Source organism: Manacus vitellinus, unplaced genomic scaffold, assembly GCF_001715985.3.
Source record: "Manacus vitellinus isolate BGI_N305 unplaced genomic scaffold, ASM171598v3 scaffold_46_pilon, whole genome shotgun sequence".
NCBI lineage: Eukaryota > Metazoa > Chordata > Aves > Passeriformes > Pipridae > Manacus > Manacus vitellinus.
The window spans coordinates 5,953,369-5,971,700 of NW_021940578.1; the positions used below are offsets into that span (position 1 = coordinate 5,953,369).

At 48.9% G+C, this 18,332-nt stretch overlaps 1 protein-coding gene across 1 annotated transcript; it reads right to left on the bottom strand.

Moving 5' to 3' along the window:
• Positions 1-846: 846 nt before the first annotated feature.
• Positions 847-17,702, bottom strand: MXRA8 (matrix remodeling associated 8). The gene is made up of 10 exons (XM_018079519.2): positions 17,532-17,702; positions 11,721-11,741; positions 10,801-11,109; positions 9,960-10,061; positions 8,341-8,802; positions 3,896-4,054; positions 3,188-3,218; positions 2,594-2,670; positions 2,083-2,160; positions 847-1,207 (listed from the first exon to the last, which is right to left on the bottom strand). Exons 1-10 carry the CDS (start codon positions 17,578-17,580, stop codon positions 1,182-1,184), a joined length of 1,314 nt encoding a protein of 437 aa, XP_017935008.1. The 5' UTR covers positions 17,581-17,702; the 3' UTR covers positions 847-1,181.
• Between the last annotated feature and the right edge of the window lie 630 nt (positions 17,703-18,332).

Genomic DNA, 18,332 nt, shown 5'->3' on the forward strand with positions numbered 1-18,332 from the left:
CTGTTAATATTCCCCAGCTTCCACGGTGCTTTAACCTGCTTGGATCACAACACCCAATTACTCCTGATTTTTGGCATCCCCACCTGGCACTCTGTTCATATGTAGAACTCCCCTTCAGCCCACAGCCCCACTGCCTCAGGTGTCCACTCACCAAAACAACGCCAAAATCCATGAGAATAGATTAATCTCACTCCTGGATTGCCCTTCTGAGGCCCTGGCCCACCAAAATTCCTGACAGGCTCTTCAGTGCTGTTGCTCTTGTTCCTCAGGGGCTGCTCCTGAGGAGCTGCTCCCGTTTCCAACCTGCCTGTGCTGGAACCATACCTGTGGGTCGATGTGCACACGAGCTCTGCGTGGCCTGGGTCCACCCAAGGACTGCAGGAAAATCCCATCCCAGGTTCCACACAGGAGTTCAGCCCCCTCCAAAGCATTCCTGGTTCTGATCTAACTGAGACTGGTGTTACAGCACTGCAACTCCATCAGTCAAGTGTCTGCTCCTGCCAAACATGATTTGATCTGCACTGAAATGAAAACAAACAAGCTCAGAGTGAGAAATACAGAGTTCAGCTTCCAGAGCTCTTTGGAGCTGAACCCAATCTACTCGTGGTCATTTATCTGCCTCCCTTTCCCCTGCAAAATGAGGATCCTGACACTTCCCCATTCACAAAATGAGGTATTTATATTGCCATTTTGGAGGGCTGTGCTCTTTGTGCTTCACCTGGAACGTGTAAAGTGCTGTGTGACACTGATTTATGCCAGCCCACGGGAGATCAGGCTCTGCTATTATTATTCTGATGAATACACTACATGGAAAAATGCCTGATATATAATGATGGCTCTGGAGCAGTGATGCAGGTTGGTTTATTTAAAGCAATTACATCAAAGCAAAAGGTCTGCTGATTCAGCTCATAAAAATCATTGATGCATAAAACCAACAATAATATCAAGAAAAGAAGAGGGGAATGGAGGATTGGGAGACGAGGAGGAAAGGCAACCCAAACCCATAAATGCACACAAGACAGTCTAACTCTTTCAAGAAGCATTTGCAAACACCCTCAAGTCTATGTGAAAAAAAAATCTATGGGAACTGGAGGGAGATGGTATTAAGAAAAGTCATCTCTCTTCCATGTTATCTATCTTTGGTTGAAGCTTCTGGTCCAGCCAGCAGCTTGGGAATGTCTTCATTTACAATATTCCTTCCTGAAATCTGAAAGCAAATGGAAATGGAGGTCAGCACCTGGAGAGGGATTTCAAACCTTTCAAATGAGCACAAAAATATGGACTTCTCTAGGCAGTGACAAGTTTGCAGTCAGCCATGTCCCCAGTCCCCCCTCAGGAATATATATAAATATCCCCTCATAAAGCCCCCAGTGTATAAATTATTGCACAGATCACCTCTGAAGAATGCAGGGGAAAAGTATCCTGAGAACTCCAGCAGGGACAGCAGGTCTGAGGCAACTCCTGGGCTCTCCAGACCATTCCCTGCTCGGTATCATTTCAGTCCCATTTGTTATATTCTAAATTCCTCTTAAATGAGTCATGGAATCTTATGTCACTGCTTGACATAAGTGCTACTCTACAAACTGAGGCACAACTCTCAGGATTAATGCTGGGGAAGCAAAAGGAGATTCGGCCCCCAGGGAGGGAGAGCTGTTTGCTTTTGTTGGATGAAGTGAGTGACTGCCCATAAATTAATTCAGCTCAAAACACTATCTTCAGCACAGTGTTTTCTCCCCAAACAGCACTGCCAGGACATTTTTGGGATCCATCTCCCTCTGAGGTTACAGTAGAGCAGGCCCTATTCCAGCCCTGCCAGGCATTCTTTTTCCAATAAAGAAAAATTCGGTTTGGGCCACGCCAAAAGCTTTCAAAAGCCTAATCACCACTTGCATCTTGTGGCTCCATGATGAAAGGATGGGCAGGGAACTGGCTCCTCATTCCTGCTGCCATTTGCCAGGGTGTTTATCATTCCTGCCTGGGCTGTGGCTTGGTCAGCTCACTGATGGACTGAGTTGCTCCCTCCTGCTGCCCAGCAGAAGGTTCCTACAGCCACCAATTAGGGGGAAAGCAAGTCATTATTACCTTTGTCTAAATCAATGTTCTTTGCTGGGAAGCTTCTGGCTTGCTCAGCCTTCTCCTTCAGGATGTTGTTTTTGTAATCTGTGCAAGGGAGGAGCGTGGTTCAGACAGACATTAGAATATTAAAAGAAAACAAGAGTTTTACAGGCAAGACACACACGATCAGTCCTTCCTTGATGTACTCCAGGCCTTCAGATTTCTAGGAGTGGAGTTACTCAGCCACTCAGCAGCAAAAGGAAAGCTGCTGCCACCTCATTTTTGCCCCTGGCACTAATCAGTCATGGATATTTCGGGTTCCTGCTCCTCACAGGTACCACAGATTCTCCCAGCACGTAACAGAAAGATGGACAGAATGAACTCAGCTAAACCTGGATTTCCCTTCATCCCCATCTCCACACCCACTTTCAAGAGGTTAAAGAGGAGGAGGTGAAGTCACCTGAAAATGCCATTAGAAGCTCCTGAGCTACAAGGAGTTTTGACCTGGTTTGGCACAGGGTTGCCACCTGACACATACCCAGCCTGATGTCTTCACTTTTGTGTGGGGTCAGATCTGTTGTGTCCACTGTAAATTCCTTCAAGTTCACATCCTTCCTGTAAAGGGAATAACAGTGGAATATTGTCACATCCTCTAATAGCTGTCTCCTTCCACACTTTTTCACAATAGCTTTTCTAATGGGACTTTAGGGAATTTAATTTATGGTGTTTATTTGGTATAGCTGGATCTCTTTTTTCCCCCATGTGTTTGTTCAGAGCTTAGAACAACAGACAGCCAACCTCTACTGGAACTTCCCATCTCTTCCACTTTAATAATATAAAATAAATCATAAAGGAACCCAGATACATGATCTTGGCCCCATCCCATAGCAGATCTGTGCATTATTCCTATACCACTAATTCCTAATGATGTCTCACAGAACCAGGATCTGGGATTCAGTTCCCAAAGCAGAACAAGAGGAAATGCAATTGCCAAACCAGCCCTACAAACCACTTTCTCCTTCTAACCAAATCCTCGGCTGTTTTAGGTCCTTAATGACAACTGAGGAAAGGGGCCACAAGTTCCCTTTTATGCCTTTTAATCCTAAATAACAGACCCTGTAATTATACTTACTCTCCATATTTCTTCACGTTATATTCATAACCTGAAAAGGGAGAAGAGAGAGAATGAGCAGTCAGGGCCAGTGCAGCCAAGCCCTTCCTCTGGCAATGATAACCCCTGGTATCTTTTCACACTTTGCTGGTGCTAATCCCCTGACACACAAATAAGGGTGAACGTGGCACTGCAAAGAACACTCCAGCACACAGACATTCCTGGGATTTGCTTTTCGTGGGGCACCCAAAACTAGTGGTGTGGGAGTCACCAGAAGATCTCAGTGTCTGTTTATATAATTCTTACAGGGTCACCCAGCCCAGGGAGTCCAGCAAGGACATTTGAGTTCCCAAGGGATGCACACGAGCCTTCTGCTCTAAATAAATCCCACTTGTAAAGAGGAGCTGTCTGGCACTTCTAACTTCCTTCTCCCTTCCAACAGTGCAGCTCAGCAAATCACGAGGGGTATTTGGTCAAAGGCTGGTTCTTGATGACCCCAGGGGTCTTTTCCAACCTTAATGACTCTGTGAAATCGAGGCCTGGAAGTTTTTACCCCCCACTAATTAATCCAGGCAGCAGCACCGGGATTAATTAACCCTCCCTGTGCAGGCTGCTGGTTTGCTAGGAGGGGATCCTTGCCTTCAGCAGGGTGTTTTGCAGGAATTACTTGCAGGATCATCCCAGGATACCCCCCCAAGCAGGACAGGGCTATGATTTTCTTGCACTCACCTCTCTGCCGGCGCTTGCGGGTGACGAGCACCACGATGATGAGGAGGACGATGAAGAGCAGCAGGGTTGCCAGGATGTATCCCAGCTGCTGGAAGAAGTGCATCCTGCTCTCAGGGATGATGACATTTATCACATTGTGGCCCCTGACAATGTTTGGGTCTGAGAGAAAGGCAAACAGGTTGATCATTGTAATCGGCATCCAGAGCAAAGCAGGATCACACATGGGCACAAGAAGGATATTCAGGGAGAAACTCTTCTGAGCTGCTTGAATTAAGGAGCAAATCCCTACCTGATTTACAAAACCTCTGATTTATCTCAGGTGGGAGATGCCTGTGCTCTTCACAAGACCACAATTCCCAGGGAGATGAAGTTTTAACAGTGACTGTTCCACATTCCCTTCCCACTGCCTGGCCACCAGTGCTTATTGCAGAGGGGAAGTTCAGAGAAAAGTCACCCCCAAACCTTCCTGAGGGTAACACAACCCTCCTCTGGGTCCCTCACAACACACACCCCACACTGCTCAGGCTCCAGACAGAGAAAATATGAAGCAGCCCCTCCCTGCCAAGGGAGGTTATAATTTACGGAGTGGGAGGAATTTTCAACGCCAAAAGAATAAGTTTTCCTTTGAAATGAAATAAAAATCAATAAAATAAATAAACCAAGAAAAAAAACCCCACAATGAAAAGCCAAGATTCCATTCCATTTGTGGGTGCAGCAGCATTTCAGTTCCACAGCACTGGAACTGGGGAAGGGGAGCTCCAAACTTTTACGTTTTTGTAGGTCTCAAATAAATAGGTCAATGTTTTACACATATAAAGAGGAAGCGACTTCTCTGCTTGCAATAGGCAGAGGAATGGACAAATCCAGCCCTGGAACAGACTGGAAACACATAAGACTGTGCTGGGAGAGGTTTTTCTCTTCAAAACAGCTGAAATGACACTCTCACTCCCTGACAGGGAACATTCACAGGCAAGAACCAGGATGGAGTCCTGGCCTTCCATTCCCTTGGGAGTTCCCCCTGCAAATCAGTCAGAGGGAATAAGGGGAAAGATAGGGGGAAATACCTCAAAAGCCACAGTACCACTTAACAGATGTGTGCTAATATGAGGAATGTTGACATTTCTGGAAGTGCTGGCACAGTGACTGGTTCCAGTTTGTCAGGGAGTTTGTTTCCAGTGTTCAAAAAAAATACCAACCCACCAAAAGTAAAAATCAAATAACACAAGAGTGGATTGAAACAAACACTTTGAAACCAGAGGTGACAGTTTGCTAATGCCAGCAGCAGTCCTAGAAAATGCAAAAGTTTGAGCAATAGGCTCCATTCTGATAGCCCAGAGCTCCACTCCAGCAGCTTCCAGTTTATCCTGGCACTGCCAGATGCCATGTGCTCCCTGGCTGCACTGCTGGAAACTACCATGGGGGGGTTTTTCACCACTGCCAAGCTACAAAAATACCCAACCAAAAAACCCACTTGCAAAGCTGCAAACAGTACTTGTGACAGTTCTGCTTTGTCACATCCCTGGACCCTGGAAGGCTCCTCCAGCAGCTGCCACAATGAGATGGTGCCACTGGAGCAGCTGTTGAGCCAGGAGTCAGCAAACAAAGGCATCCTATTCCTGGCTTTTTGCTTTCCCACAGTCCTGCAAGGCAGGATTGAGAGCTGAGCTAAACTTTAGGCAGCATTGGAGAGGTCACTGTGACAACAAACATTGGAAACAGAGATTAAGTAACTTGGGGCCTCCTTGGCTTACTCAAATAATACTAAAAATACTTGTCACACCAGTGTTTAGACAAAGCATCACTGGTGGGCCTCAAAATGCATCATCAGGAAGGCAGTAGAATATAACCCACTTTATAACTGGGGAAGCTGAGGCACAGAGTGACAGCTGATTCAGTCACACCAGTGAATTTCAGTGCCCAAAACAGGATCATCAAGGTCATACAGACTCTCCTCCTCACCCTAGTCCTAGACCAGAATTCAAGCTGAGCTGATGAAAGTTTATTCTGTGACCAAGATCTGATCTCTCAGTCCATCTCATGGCCATCTGTCTCCAGTTCACCCACAGGATCTGGCTTAATTATTGAAAAATAAGTTCTAAAGAAAACTTAGATCAGGGGTTCCTCACACCGCTTTCCCAAAGTGTCAAGGGTCAGATTCTTCTGCTGGAGAAAACGGAGAGCTCTCCACCAAGAGAGCTCCCAAACCTGGCCACGGGGCCTGTTTTCTGTTCAGGGCTGGCAAAGGGTTGTGAATGGTTCGGCACCAAGCAGGAGACACAGCAGATGCCATTCTACAGCATCTTTGCTCCAAAGCAAGCACCGAGTAAAACTGCTCTGGGTTAGCAGACACACACCACAGTCACACTGCTGGGACTGGGAGCAGAGCTGAGCTCCGGCCTCTCTTCCAAACAGGACGAAATTTCCCGTCTGGAAATGGCTCTGGGCCTTTTGGAGCCAGGCCAGAAGCTGTGGCTGCTTGCTGAAGCAGCTCATTGTCGTGCTTTTGTTACCTCCTGAGGTTTCATGTATGTTATATTGCCCACGATTCCATAGAGTTTTCCAGGGAATGGGGCAGCCCCTCAGGCCGGGGTGCTGCACCCCGAGCAGGGCATGTCCCTGCAGGCTCCTCAGCAGCGGTGGGCTGGGACAGGCACTCCGGATGTCTCCACTTCTTGCACATTCCCATGCACTCAGCACATTCCTGTGCGTGGTGCTCTCAGACCAGCTGAGGGTTCACTGCCTGGAGGGGCAAAGCTCTTCCAAAGGTTGCTCTTTCCGACAGTGGAAATGGCTTTTCCCAGGAAGGAAAATTTCCTCCAGCACCGAGGGCGCCGCTGCCAAACTGAGACAGCCCCTGGCAGGTTAAACAACTTTAGAGGTTCCATCTAAGTGCTGAGCAGGTAGGGAACTATTCAGCAACAGCCAGGACAACATCCAGGAAAGAGAGGACTAAATTCCTGGGTGGACAATTCCGAAAACAAGATCAAGTTTCCATCTGCACAGCGTGATCTGGAGAGGGCTGCAGGCAGGGACGCTGAGATTTGGATGTCCTGGTCTCCATGTCAGCCCCAACAGCCACCTCTCCTTAGCACTGCCAGGGTTTTCTGGACACCAACCTCAATCCCAGGGGGGAGGTTTAGGTTTCTGTGACTTGAGAAAGCCAATTTCTAGAGAAGAATAAACCTATTTAAAAATGTATGAAGCGTATCAAAATTCTGTATTAAACAGTCAATAAATATTAAACCACAATGAATATTTTAAAATGTTAATAAAGAACTATGCCCAAAAGACTTTAAAAAAATATTGAGGTTTTTTTTATTTTGTTTTTCTGCCTGAATGAAGCATGATGGTTTTGAGTTTGGACAGGCTGTCAGATGATAGCTCAGTGCAGTGGAAAATATGAAAATTGGTTTAAGATGCAAAAAAAAAGGAAAGCTGAAGGGTGGAGGAAAATTCCTGGGGCTTAATTCTGCATGGTCTGACACCTTGCACAGCCCAAACAGCCGTGCAAAGGGGAGAGAAACACTGGTGAGAGTGGTGGCATGTTGTAACAGCACAAGCAGTATCAACCTTCTGCCCACACCTTCTCCTGATCCCAAAAGCAAGGAGGAAAGGGAGCCTGTTCCAAAAACAGCTTGTTTGCCTCAGGGCCTGTCAGCAGTGAGAGCAGAGTAGGCTCAGGACTGCCCTGGAGCAGAGCAAACAGGAGCTGACATGGTGCCACCACAGCACCGCGAGCAGGGCGAGCGACCCTCAGGGGTGGGACACTCAGGGATTTCCCAGATTTCCCAGAGTGTTCTGAGTTGGAAGGGACCCACAAGGACCACCGAGTCCAACTCTTGAGTGAATGGCCCACACTCCCCTCCTGGTGGCTCCTGGGTGGTTTATTTCAAAGCTGGATTACTGCCTTAACTCCTTCTTCCCATTTTTCTACCACTTAGTTCAATGCTCTCTGACTGTGAGGATGTAACACAGCAACAAAAGACCAGGAAAAAGACACAGGATTAAAGTATAAATGGATCTAAATACTTAATAGCTGGAAGGAAGAAAAGTGTGACCTACATTAATCAGAGGCAAAGTAGTGACAATGGGCTTCAGCTGGTTGTGTACCTAATTGTTTGCGTGTTTACTTATTTATTTTTAAGGCACCAAGTACCAAGAAAATATTCTTGAAAAGGTTTCACTCAATTGTAACTTCAGGTGTGATTTGGAAATTTTCTACACCTTGGAAACAAGCAGACAGCACTTGGGGGAAAAAACTAGAATTCAGTTTTATGAAGACTGGCACACCAGACAAGAGACAGTCAAGAGTGGCCACGCACCCAGCTCTGGGCACACAACGGGAACAGCTCGGGAACAACCCCAAAGGTGCAACTGGTAGAGACCCCCCCTCAACCAGGAGAGCCACTTCCAGAGGCTTCCAGAGGCTTCCAGAGGCCACTCACCTACGGCCGGGGCGACGTTGTGGGTGGTGAGGTTCACCACCTTCCTCTCCCTGGCCACGGGCTCGGTCACAGACACGCGGTAGATCCTGCGCTCGTGCAGGCCGCAGTAGTGGTGGTGCAGGTGGCAGGAGTAGGTGCCCTCGTCGGCGCTCTCCAGCTCCGAGATCCGCAGGGAGAAGTCGCCCAGGGCGAAGGCGGCGTCGGTGACGTTCATCTTGCGGCGCACGAAGAGGGGCCCGTAGGAGCGGCGCTCGCCGGAGGCGTACAGGTCGACGAGGCGGTCGGCGCGGTCGTGGGGCACCCCGGGGGGCTGCCGGTCCCAGTGCACGACCTGCTGCTCCTCCTCGCTGTGCCGCTCCGTCCAGATGTGGTTGCGGTTGACGCAGGGCAGCGTCACCGTGCTGCCCTGCAGGGCCACCACCACCGGCTTCTCCCCGTCCCAGAACTCGCCGGCGTCCTCGGCTGGGGGGGCAACACACCCAGAGTCATTGGATCTACCCGGCTGGAAGGGACTGTTACCTTAAGGTGCTTTCATTTTTTGATTTTTTCTAATTTTTATGAGTTTTAGAAGTAGTTACATGGCAGAAGCAGATTTTAAAAGCGGCTGCATTCATTCCCTCACCCTTTAGCTGCACATATTCCCCAACCCACTTTCTTTTCCTTGTAACTGAGAGTTAATCTCTTGCTGCAGAAAGCAGGAAGCATATTCCCTCTCCAGACTAAGAATGGAACGAGGATCTTGGATGTGCTGCATCCCAATCCTCCGAGCAGGAAATGCTTTGCTACCCACAAAGGCCCTAATTGCTGGAGGAGTCGAAGCAGCTCTGCTCTGTATTTTGCTCTTGAAAAGGAACAACAGGAGAACCAAAAACGCAGCTGAGCAGATTGGGGCTCACAGGGTGCGAGCAGCAGCAGAGGAGATGCACTTCCCTCCTCTCCCATCAGTCCTCCAACAGCTTCCCAGCACAACCAGCCCCCCAGCAGCTTCACTTGTGTGTTCCCCAGGGGTCGATTTTAATGGCACGGTAGTGGTGACTGTGTGGCATGGGTGGCACACACTGCAGCTGCCAGCAGCTTGCTTTTAGAGCTGGGCTTAAGGTGTGGTAACTCGAGGCGGGTTTTTAAGTACAGACTTCTCAGGACAAGCTCAGAAGCCCAATGTACAGGGCAGGTCTTTGTGGCTGAGCTGAGTGGGGATGGACTGTCACCAGGCATGTGCTGCTGCTGCAGGAGCAAGAGGACAGTTTGGGAATTGGGCTGCCAAGAGTAAACAGGCTCCACGCACTGTTTGGCACATGCCAAGAAAGGAGGGAGGTTCACAAACACACACACTGAATGAAATCTCTGAAACTCAGGGAATCAGACAGCAAAGCAGCACTGTGAGCACCACGTTCTGCTGGTGCTTCCCAGGCCTCTGGTGGCACCTGTGCCCTGACCCTGCAACTGAGACGACATGGGAAGAACCCTGCAGGTTCTTCTCGAGCAGAACAGTGTGCAAGGCCTGCAGTGAACCAGCACACACCCCCCACTGTGAATCCAAGAGCCCTGCTGGCCACTGGACTCCAGCTGCCAGACCAGGTCCCTCCCAGAAGGGACACGGAGCTCTCAGCCACACCTACCTTTCTTGGTGATGGTGAGCTGGATTTTCTCAGTTTCATACAAGTGGCAGTAGTGATGGTGAAGATTACAGGAGTATATGCCTTCATCACTCTCTGCAACACCTGGTACAGCAGGGAAGAGAGGAGAAGCTGAATATTTTATTCTCTGTCATTTACACTGTTTCCCAAATCCTCGTATGGATGAAAAGGGCCTTTATACAACTTAGTTCTAGGGTGGGTTAAACAGAGACAAATCATCTCAATCTAATAATTTGCTCAGTTTGTTTGCCCTTGGAAGGCAGGTATTTGTATTAACAGATGGAAAGAGAAAGCTGATTTAAGTTTAGCTAGAGCAGGCAGAGGAAGAACGACCATCGAGTGTTTATAGCTCAGGAAATTAAATACAATCAAAGGCCCACAAAAAGCCCAAGTGGTTTTCAGGCTGTTACAAATTCTCTTTCAAAATGTGCCTGTTTCAAAGGCAATTAAAACGCTATTGCCAGTGCTTCAGAGAACCTCACGGAACAATTTAGGTTGGAAAAGACCTCTGAGATCCCTGAGTCCAACCTGTGAGCAATCACCCCCTTGACAACCAGCCCAGAGCACTCAGTGCCATGTCCAGTTGCTTCCTGGACATCTCCAGGGATGGGGAATCCACCACCTCCCTGGGCAGCCCCTTCCAAAGCCTGACCACCCTTTCAGTGGAGCAATTCCTCCTGAGAATTAGACTCACTGGGCTGATATTTTTCCTATAGAAAATGCCCTGTGAAACACCCACTTTCACCACAAACCAGCAAGTTAAGTCAGTCACGAACCCTCCGCCCCTCAAAACAGCGCGGAGCGAAGAGCTCCCGCCTCGTACCTTTGATCACCAGGGAGAAGTTGCCCTCTACAAAGGCGTTCTCGGGCATGAAGATCCTGCCACGGTTGTAGGAGCTGTAGACACGCTGGTCCCCAGCAGAGTACATGTCACAGAGCCTCTCCATCTTGTTGTCCCCGTAGTAGGTGCTGTGCACGTCCCAGTGCACGACGCGCTGCCGGTCGTTGAGCCGGTCCTGGGTCCACACCATGCGGTGGCTCTTGCAGGGCAGCACGGCCTGAGAGCCCAGCACAGCACTGATGTTCAGCACGGACACCACCACGCTCTCGGGGTTGGAGGCATCAGCTGGCACTGAGAGCCAAGGAGCAGAGAGCAGAGTTGACAGTGTGAGGACAGCAGAGTAGGACTCGGACCCGCCCCGGAATCTCTCTGCGCATCTTCTGCCCAAAAGCGACCTTCAAGACCAGCACAGGGCACTCTCATGGGCAATTATGAAATATCTCGAGTTGAAAGGGACCCACAAGGATCATCCAGTCCAACTCCCGGCCCTGCACAGACACCTCAACAATCCCACCCTCTCCCTCCAAACACTCCTTGAGCTCTGGCAGCTTTGGGGCTGTGACCAAACCCTGGGGAGCCCGTTTGGTGCCCAACCACCCTCTGGGGGAAGAACCTTTGCCTAATAAAGAAATGTAATACAAAAACTTGACACACTGATTTCAGTTGGTGAAAGCAATGTCTGTGTGATGTCTGTTATCAGGATTGTACACCTGACCCATCCTACCTACCCTTCCTAATCTTAGCCCCCAGTTTAATCAAAGTTTAGAGACACCAGTGCATGGGATGCATGGTTCCCGTCTATGGAAGTTAGCAGTGAAACCCCCAGTGCCTGCCATGGATTCAGGGTCCCTCATTTGTTCTCATGATCACAAAACCAGGCAGATGACAAAGATGTCACTCACCTGAATATGAACACACAGAACCTGTCAAAGCAGAAAATAAAGAATGTTACTGACAACAAAAGGAAGAGAGAACGACAAACACACTCAAAATCAGCCACCTCCTCTGTTATTGTTCCATCTGTTCCTCCCTTTCTGTTAATATTTATGTATTACCTTGGCTGTTTCTCCTCACCCTCCTGGCACACACATTGTCTGCCCAGTTAACACTGCAGTGCTCTGGGTGACACTGCAACTCTCCCCAACTCAAGGGACTCAGGTCTACACAGGAAGAACTTTGCAAGGAGTCAGTCAATGCCTTTGTTTCCACACTTCTCTGGTCCAGTCCCTCCTGCTCTTTGTGTAGGAGGGGTCTAGAAGGTCTCCTGGCATCATGATTTGAGAGCAGGATTCAGATTCCCAGCACAAGGGCATCATTCATCTCTCTAACCAGTCAAGCCCAAGTGGGCTCCATCAAGATCATTAGATGTTTTGTCCTGCTAATGTCAGAGGCACAATGTCCTCCTGACAAAAGCTGGGCTTTTTTTTTCTTTTTTTTTTTTTAGCCCTGGAATTTATGAATTTCAAAAGAGAAAATTAACTCCAGACTGGGGCTATTTTAGCACTAATGCATGGGCTGAGGACAAACTCTGTTTCCTTCCCTTCTCCTATCACAAAAGACTGGGCAGGGACAACAGAGAACAAAACTGGGCAGCACTCTCAGCTGAACTGCCAGCTCAAAACCACTCCAAATGTGAGCTGTTTTTTCTACATTTATAATCTCGGCCTCACAAAGAGAAAAATAAATTCTTGGACAAAGTCTGTAGTCTGTATGTAAGAAAGAGACACCATAACTCCACCATCTGATTGTCTCTCCTAACAGCCTGGAAAATGCCTGATGAAGATATAACCTGTCTGTGGAAGTCAGGGCTTAGATTTAGCTTAGAAAAACAAAGGAATGGTACAAAGCTTTTTCCAGCAGCAAATCAGGCAGGAAAAATCAGTCTCAGCTGTGACAGGACAACCAGCATCCACTTCATTAGTGTGACAAGGCAATGCCCACGTCTGGATGGGTGTTGTTTGCCCCAAGGAAACAACGGGGTGTCAGGACACGGAGAGGACTTGTGTGCTCAGGAGGGGTGTCAGAGCTGGGCTGGCAGCACAGCCACTGCTCCCACAGCCCTGCATTAACAGCCAATTGATTTGGTGCTGCAGAAACATCCTGTCCTGGCTCAGCCAGAGGAATGGAAGCATTTACTGCTCCCCTTTCCTCCTGCGAGTTGATGCGAAAAACACTGAGCCCAAATTCCGCGGCGTAAATCCGTGGACTGACAAAAGCATCCACCTCAGCTGCCCAACAGCTCTGCTCAGCAGCCTCTCACGGCCCTGAGCTCACACCAGCACCAGCCCCTGGTTCTGTACCTCCTAGCTGGCCCTGCTGCCAAGGGAAGGACCATCCAGGCCCTCGCCCTCCATCCCACCCACCCGGGCTGCTGGAGCCTGGTCAGCCACTTCTCCAGCACTCCCAAACACAGCTCCCTGTAAAACAAGGGGCTGTGAGTTTGCCTGCAATGTGACAGTGCTTAGATAAGAAAAGCTTGTGTCTTGTGGGTTTGGACAGCTTCTTTTTCCCTCCACTCCAAGCCTCAGCCAGCAGCTCCCCAAGGAGCAGGGCGGGAACGTGCTCGCCTACTTGACAAGCCTTTCTGAGGTCTTTCTAGGTCTGCCCCTCAGTGACCAGGAGATGCTGCTTCCTGTTGGGAAAAGGGAAGAGCCTGTGGATGCCCTGCTTGCATTTTCCCTTGCTGAGTGTTGCCACACAAAGCTGGACAGCCCCGGGTTGCACCACAACGAGCCCATCCAAGATAAAGGCACAGTTAAATATGGTGTGGGAGCTCAGCACAGAGAAAAAGGGTTTCTCACTGCATGTCTGTGCACACAGAGCCTGGAGAGAAGCTTTGGGTTTGAAGCCTGCCCTAGGTTATAACCCATACACTCAGACAACGTGGCAGGTGCAAATACCAAAAAAAACCAGTGGCATTGCAGCCAAGAAGCAAAATTCTAGAAGGGAAAGAAAGGGCGAGAGGCACCAGACAAAGGAGGAAGAACTGATTGTTCTGATCCCCCAGAAATGCTGGAAATATGCACCCATACATCAGGTCATGGATAAGACCCAAACTTATTTGACAGAGCTGTAAATGAGATCACTTAGAAATCTAAGGAATCTGGAATGTCTCCAATCCCCCAGAAAATATGGAATTTAAAACAACTAACCTTCAATAACCCAAACACGGAGCAGCAGTGAAAGAAGGGATAAGCTTTTTTCTCTTTTCAGTCTCCTCCCTCTGCTCTGCTGTGGGACCCTGCTCTGCCATGTGAGACAAGCCAAGTCCTCCAGCCCTGCTTTTTAAAGTGATTTTTTGTGTAACACAGGAGCTGCTGAACAGGGACAGACCCACAGCCCAGCAAAGGTGACAGCTCATGAACTACAGGACTGGGGTCAGCTGGAAGCAGTTGTTTTGGTGAGTCACACTTCCCAACCTGCAGCTGTAAAACCAAAGAGTATTTGTGCACTCAGTGAAAGTTCTGACTTTTTTAATCCCAGGACCACAGGACCTGGAGCTTCAAAACCTCCAAACACCTTCAGAGTTGTCAACACAGAACTCACTGTAGCTTTCATTTTAAAATTCCGGGTTCCATGTGATGGGTAATCACTTTGTCTTCTCTGTGAGATGTAACCACAGGGAGGAAAAAAAAAAGAAAGAAAGAAAAAAAAAACCAAGATGTGCTGCCCCTTGACACATTCTGTGCTGACTCAGCAGGATTCCAGAGGTACTCTGTGGTCCCACAATATAGGAAGAGGAAAGCAGCCTGCAAAAGTATTTCTTAATCCCTTGTAAAAAGCAGAGCCAGCTCTTACTTCTTGAATCCCATCCATTTTTCAAGCAAAGAATTAAGCCACAGAAACTGTGGGCAAACCAGAAGCCCTCAGGCTGTGAAAGAAGAGTTACAAGCTCAGAGCTCTCTGGGCAGTGTCCTTGGAGCAGGTCAAGCAGAAAACTGTCCCTTGAGTCCTGCCTGAACCATCCCACCACTTCTTTCCTCCTGGAGCAGCTACTGCTGAAACCACCGAGATCCTGCCTCGTGCTGGAAGAAGAAAAACTACCAGAGCAGAAAAGGGAACTGCAAACACCACGAGTGCCAGGTGGCTCAGACACTCCACGGGACGTGACAGCAGCAGCTCTACCTGCTGGGGCTCTGCTGAGCTCAGGAAGAGCCTGGACACTGATCCAGCAGAGTGAGGATAAACAAAGAGCTCACTGGAGAAATGTGTCAGAACCCACCAGGAGTGTGGGCAAACAACAGCCTGTGAGGTTCACATTCCACTGGCCTCACTAAGCTCAGCTCATTATTCCTTTGCACACCTCCAGCATCTCCTGCTCTGTCTCAGCTTCTTTTTCCCTTTTCAAAAAGGAGGTGACATCTCTCTTTAGGAGATGGTCCAGCCCTACAGAAAGGACTTGTTCTTCACAAAATCTGTATGTGCCAGACTCCTTTCTCCCATAAATCCCATTGTCTATAGAGGGGGTTTAATGGTCTCTGGAGAGCCATTCTACAGTTATTGCAAAAACAGCAGCCTGAGCCACCAAGTTGTTTCCAAACCCTGTGGGGACTGGCAGTGGCTCCATCCTGACTCCCTGTGGGGCTGACCTGGTGTCTCAGAGGCCATCATGGCTTATGATGCAGCAGCACCAAGGTGGCAGCCAAACAAATGAGTTCTGTTCTCTTCTGGGAGCCAGTTTTTTTAAAACCCACTGGCCACCAACAGGGAAAAACATCTTAAAGAGGCAAAGGAGGGAGATGGTGAGTAGTTCAGTCTCACCAAGGCTCCTATTTACCACCTGCCCCCAAACTGGCCTGGGACTGCAAGGCTAAGCTTTCCAGTAAAACAAGATTTCCCTTTCAAAGCCCACAGATGGCCAAGCCAGGCTTTGAACTGAGCTTTTATCAAAGTCTCTGTGTCTGTTTATTTTTGAAGGCTTCCTGGGACAACTTTCCCAAGAGCAGAGTCTTCTGCTTTCAAAGAGGATGTCAGGGCTGCAGAGCCCTCAACCACCCAGCCAGCCCCAACAATTCCAACACCTCCCTGCAGGTAGGAACATGCTCCTGCACAGAGCAGGAATGTGCTGCCTCTGCAGAAAGGGAAAAGCCTTGTGTCTGGACAAGAAGCCAATCCCCCTCTAGGCCCACGGACAGGATCCCTCAGAGGTCTGCCCAAACGTTCTGACAGGCAGCTCAGATGTGAGCTCAGCTTCAGAAACCCTTCCCTGCTCTGTGTGCTCCACCTTGGCTCCAGGCCCACGGAAGGGCTGGTGGAGCCATTCCAAACACGGAGCTGTTCCTCCCTGCCAGACATTAACACTTGAGGGTGTGGTGCCTCTCCAGGAGGGACCACCTCACATCTCCTCCCTGCCCATCTTCACTCCTTGTGTCACAGCCTGGTTGGTGTGGGGACAGCAGGACTCAAACGTCAGGGCAGCCTGGCACGGGGACAGCTCATCTCCAAAACACACCCGAGGAGTCTGTCAGGGATCATCCCTCCTCAGGTGGGACACCTTTGCCTCCCCACAGCTTTGCAGCAGCCCAACCTGCTATTCCTGCCCTGGGTGCTCCCTGAGCTCTGCCAACATGCTGAACCTTGCTGGGGAGTCCCTGGACTGGCTGGTGCTTCTGGAACACAAGATGTGGCCTCTCCTCCTTCCCCTTAACCCACCCCACACACTCCTTTGCTGAGCCACTTTACCCTTTCTGTCCCTACGACTGAGCCCATAAAGTGCCAATTTATTGCCCTGAGGCATTGCAGGCACGGGGATGACATGGAAACTGGATTAATCAGAGACCAAACTGAGCACTCCTCACCTTCCCCCCACTCAGAGCTGAGGAGTTTGGAGGGGCTCAGGTGTTCAGCCACTGCCTTTCACCAACAGGGCTGGGAGGAGCAGGGGGTCAGCAGTCCCCACAAAGCTTGTGCTCCTCACTTCCTACTCCCAGCACCCTGAAAGAACTCTCTCCACACTGTTCTTGGAGCTGTGTTTGGTCCTTTGCTCACAGGTACCTTCCTCAGAGCCCAAAGTGTTGCAGGTGTGGATGTGCTGGGGCTTTGCAATTAACCCTCAAATCCCCTCCTGCCACCCAAGCCTTATTGGGGTGTCTCTGTTGTCTTGGGGACAATGAATCTGCTTTCAGCTCTTACAGAAAACTGTGATTAAGGGAAAGGTACGAGCCATTCTGTTATTTTAAGCTCATCAGATTTGTCCTCATCCCTTTCTTGCACCTTACACAAAAGTGAATTCCTGTGTCTGTCTTTTTGCTGACAGGAGAAAAACAACACCTCCCCCCCAAAAAAAACCCAAACCCACACATCATTTTTTAGCTCCATCTGAACACTCAAACACACACACACACCAGCTGTTTTTGCTTCTTCAAAAGTACAAAATAACTTTGCATCCTGTAAGTCTTGCTGTGTGAGATTTACTGTACTCACACACTGAAGCTTATTGTTTTTGAATTTGCTGATCAGGGTAACTGATAGGAAAAAGCAGATTGCACAAACATGCTGAACAGAGCACTGCTTCAACAGCCTCAAACATTTCTCCACTCTCTCCCCAAAAAAGCAGGAGAAATCCATGATTCCCTCCCCTCCACGGACGAAAACACAGCTAACTCAGCAATCTGAACACAATCTTACAAAGATAACAGTTCCAAACCTCCCAGCAAACCTCCAGCCCCGTCCTCTGCAGCTGAAACACGACCAAGCAACAGCTCAGAACTCACTTTGCTGAAGCAAAATGTGCCACAGGAGGAGTTTCACAAGTTGCTCCATTTCTTCGGCTCCTCCGTGTTTTCGTCTCTCTCGAAAAACAAGTTGAAGACTTTCTTTTTTTCCTTAACTTTTTTTTTTTTTTTCTGCAACTGGAAAACACTATGACCTCATCAATTTACATCCAGAAAGCTGTGGACAGCAGCTCATATTCTGCAGAATTACTCCACCTCCCAACTTCCAACTCCCCACCTCCCCTCTCACTCCACCTCCTTCCCTTCCCTCGGCTTTCTGCAGATCCCTCTGAACTCCCTCTCTTCCCTTTCCCCTCCCTCTGGGTCTTTCTGATCTGCCCCTGACTTTGATGTGAAAGTTTTATCGGGTGAAGTTGGTCCCACACAGCTCTGGGCTCACAGAACAATCTTCTTCCCTCCCCCTTGGGATGGAACTAATTTTCCTCAGGCTTTACTTGATCCAGCTGTTCCTGCCTTTGTTTGACACTCATCCAGCTGTCTGCTCGAGACTGGATTTATTCTGCTGCCTTCCATGGTTTTTTGATCTTTGTCTCCTCATATGGTTTTACTTCAAGCTCAAGTCTCCAAAGACAACCTAGAAAACAACATTTACTCTGTCCTGTAATTTGTAAGCGAGGGCTGGAGAGCAGCAAAAGGATAATAAGGCCTAACAACCTAATCCATGCAGGTGACTGAATTAGCCAGGAGTCTTTTAATGCAAGGCTTGTAAGAAAATTACAATGAGTATTAAGTCAGGAAATAGTGTAGCTGCTGTCAGTATATGTTAAAAAAGCAAAATAT